Source organism: Passer montanus, unplaced genomic scaffold (assembly GCF_014805655.1).
Source record: "Passer montanus isolate IOZ18808 unplaced genomic scaffold, ASM1480565v1 scaffold1303, whole genome shotgun sequence".
Lineage (NCBI taxonomy): Eukaryota > Metazoa > Chordata > Aves > Passeriformes > Passeridae > Passer > Passer montanus.
Window position 1 is genome coordinate 2,795 of NW_024359867.1, and position 643 is coordinate 3,437.

Consider the following 643-nt stretch of genomic DNA (forward strand, 5'->3'; position numbering starts at 1 on the left):
GGGTTGGTGGGGTCCTGCTCTTGTTGCTGGGGGGAGGGGGCTGCGCCATGGGGAGGGGGCTCGGGGGTCTCTGGGGGTCGCTGGTGGCGGTGGGGGGGGTCTGTACCTTGGCCATCTGCGCCTGCACCCCGCTGGCCTTCAGGGCTGTCACGGCTTTTTGGGCGGCCGTGGGGCTGTCAAAGTCCACGAAACCATAACCTGGGGAGGGGGGGGAGATCAGAGAGACCCCTCCCCAAATCCCCCCACCCCCCCCATTCCGGCCGTGCTGCCCCCCCAAACCTTTGCACTTGTTGGTGGTTTTATCCAGGATGGCTTTGGTGGAGACGATCTTCCCGTAGCTGGGGGGGGGGAAAAGGGGGTGTCAGAGCTCGGTGGGACCCCCAGCCCACCCCAGGGGAGGGGGCAGCGGGACCCCAGCCCCACTCACGGCTGGCAGAGCTTGACCAGGTCCTGGTCCGTGGTGCCGGGGTGCAGCCCCCGGATGTAGAGGTTGGTCTTGCTGAGCTGCTCGGGGCCCCCCCCGGCGGGGCTGGGGCTGGGGGGGCCCAGGGGCTGGGCGGGGGGCACATAGGGCTGCTGGGGGGGTGGGGAGGGGGTCAGCGCCTGCCGCAGCCCCCCAAAAGCCTCCCCACGCCCAGGAGGG

The 643-nt window shown here is 70.6% G+C and overlaps 1 protein-coding gene across 1 annotated transcript in view; it reads right to left on the reverse strand.

Moving 5' to 3' along the window:
- Positions 1–643, reverse strand: part of LOC120497555 (RNA-binding motif, single-stranded-interacting protein 2-like) — a gene marked incomplete at its 3' end in the record, with an annotated part of 5,426 nt that overhangs the window by 2,790 nt on the left and 1,993 nt on the right. The window contains exons 2-4 of the mRNA XM_039699204.1: positions 428–576; positions 280–338; positions 14–198 (exon numbers count right to left, since the gene is read on the reverse strand). Coding sequence (XP_039555138.1) covers positions 14–198; positions 280–338; positions 428–576 — 393 coding nt within the window. The remainder of the gene's footprint in view (positions 1–13; positions 199–279; positions 339–427; positions 577–643) is intronic.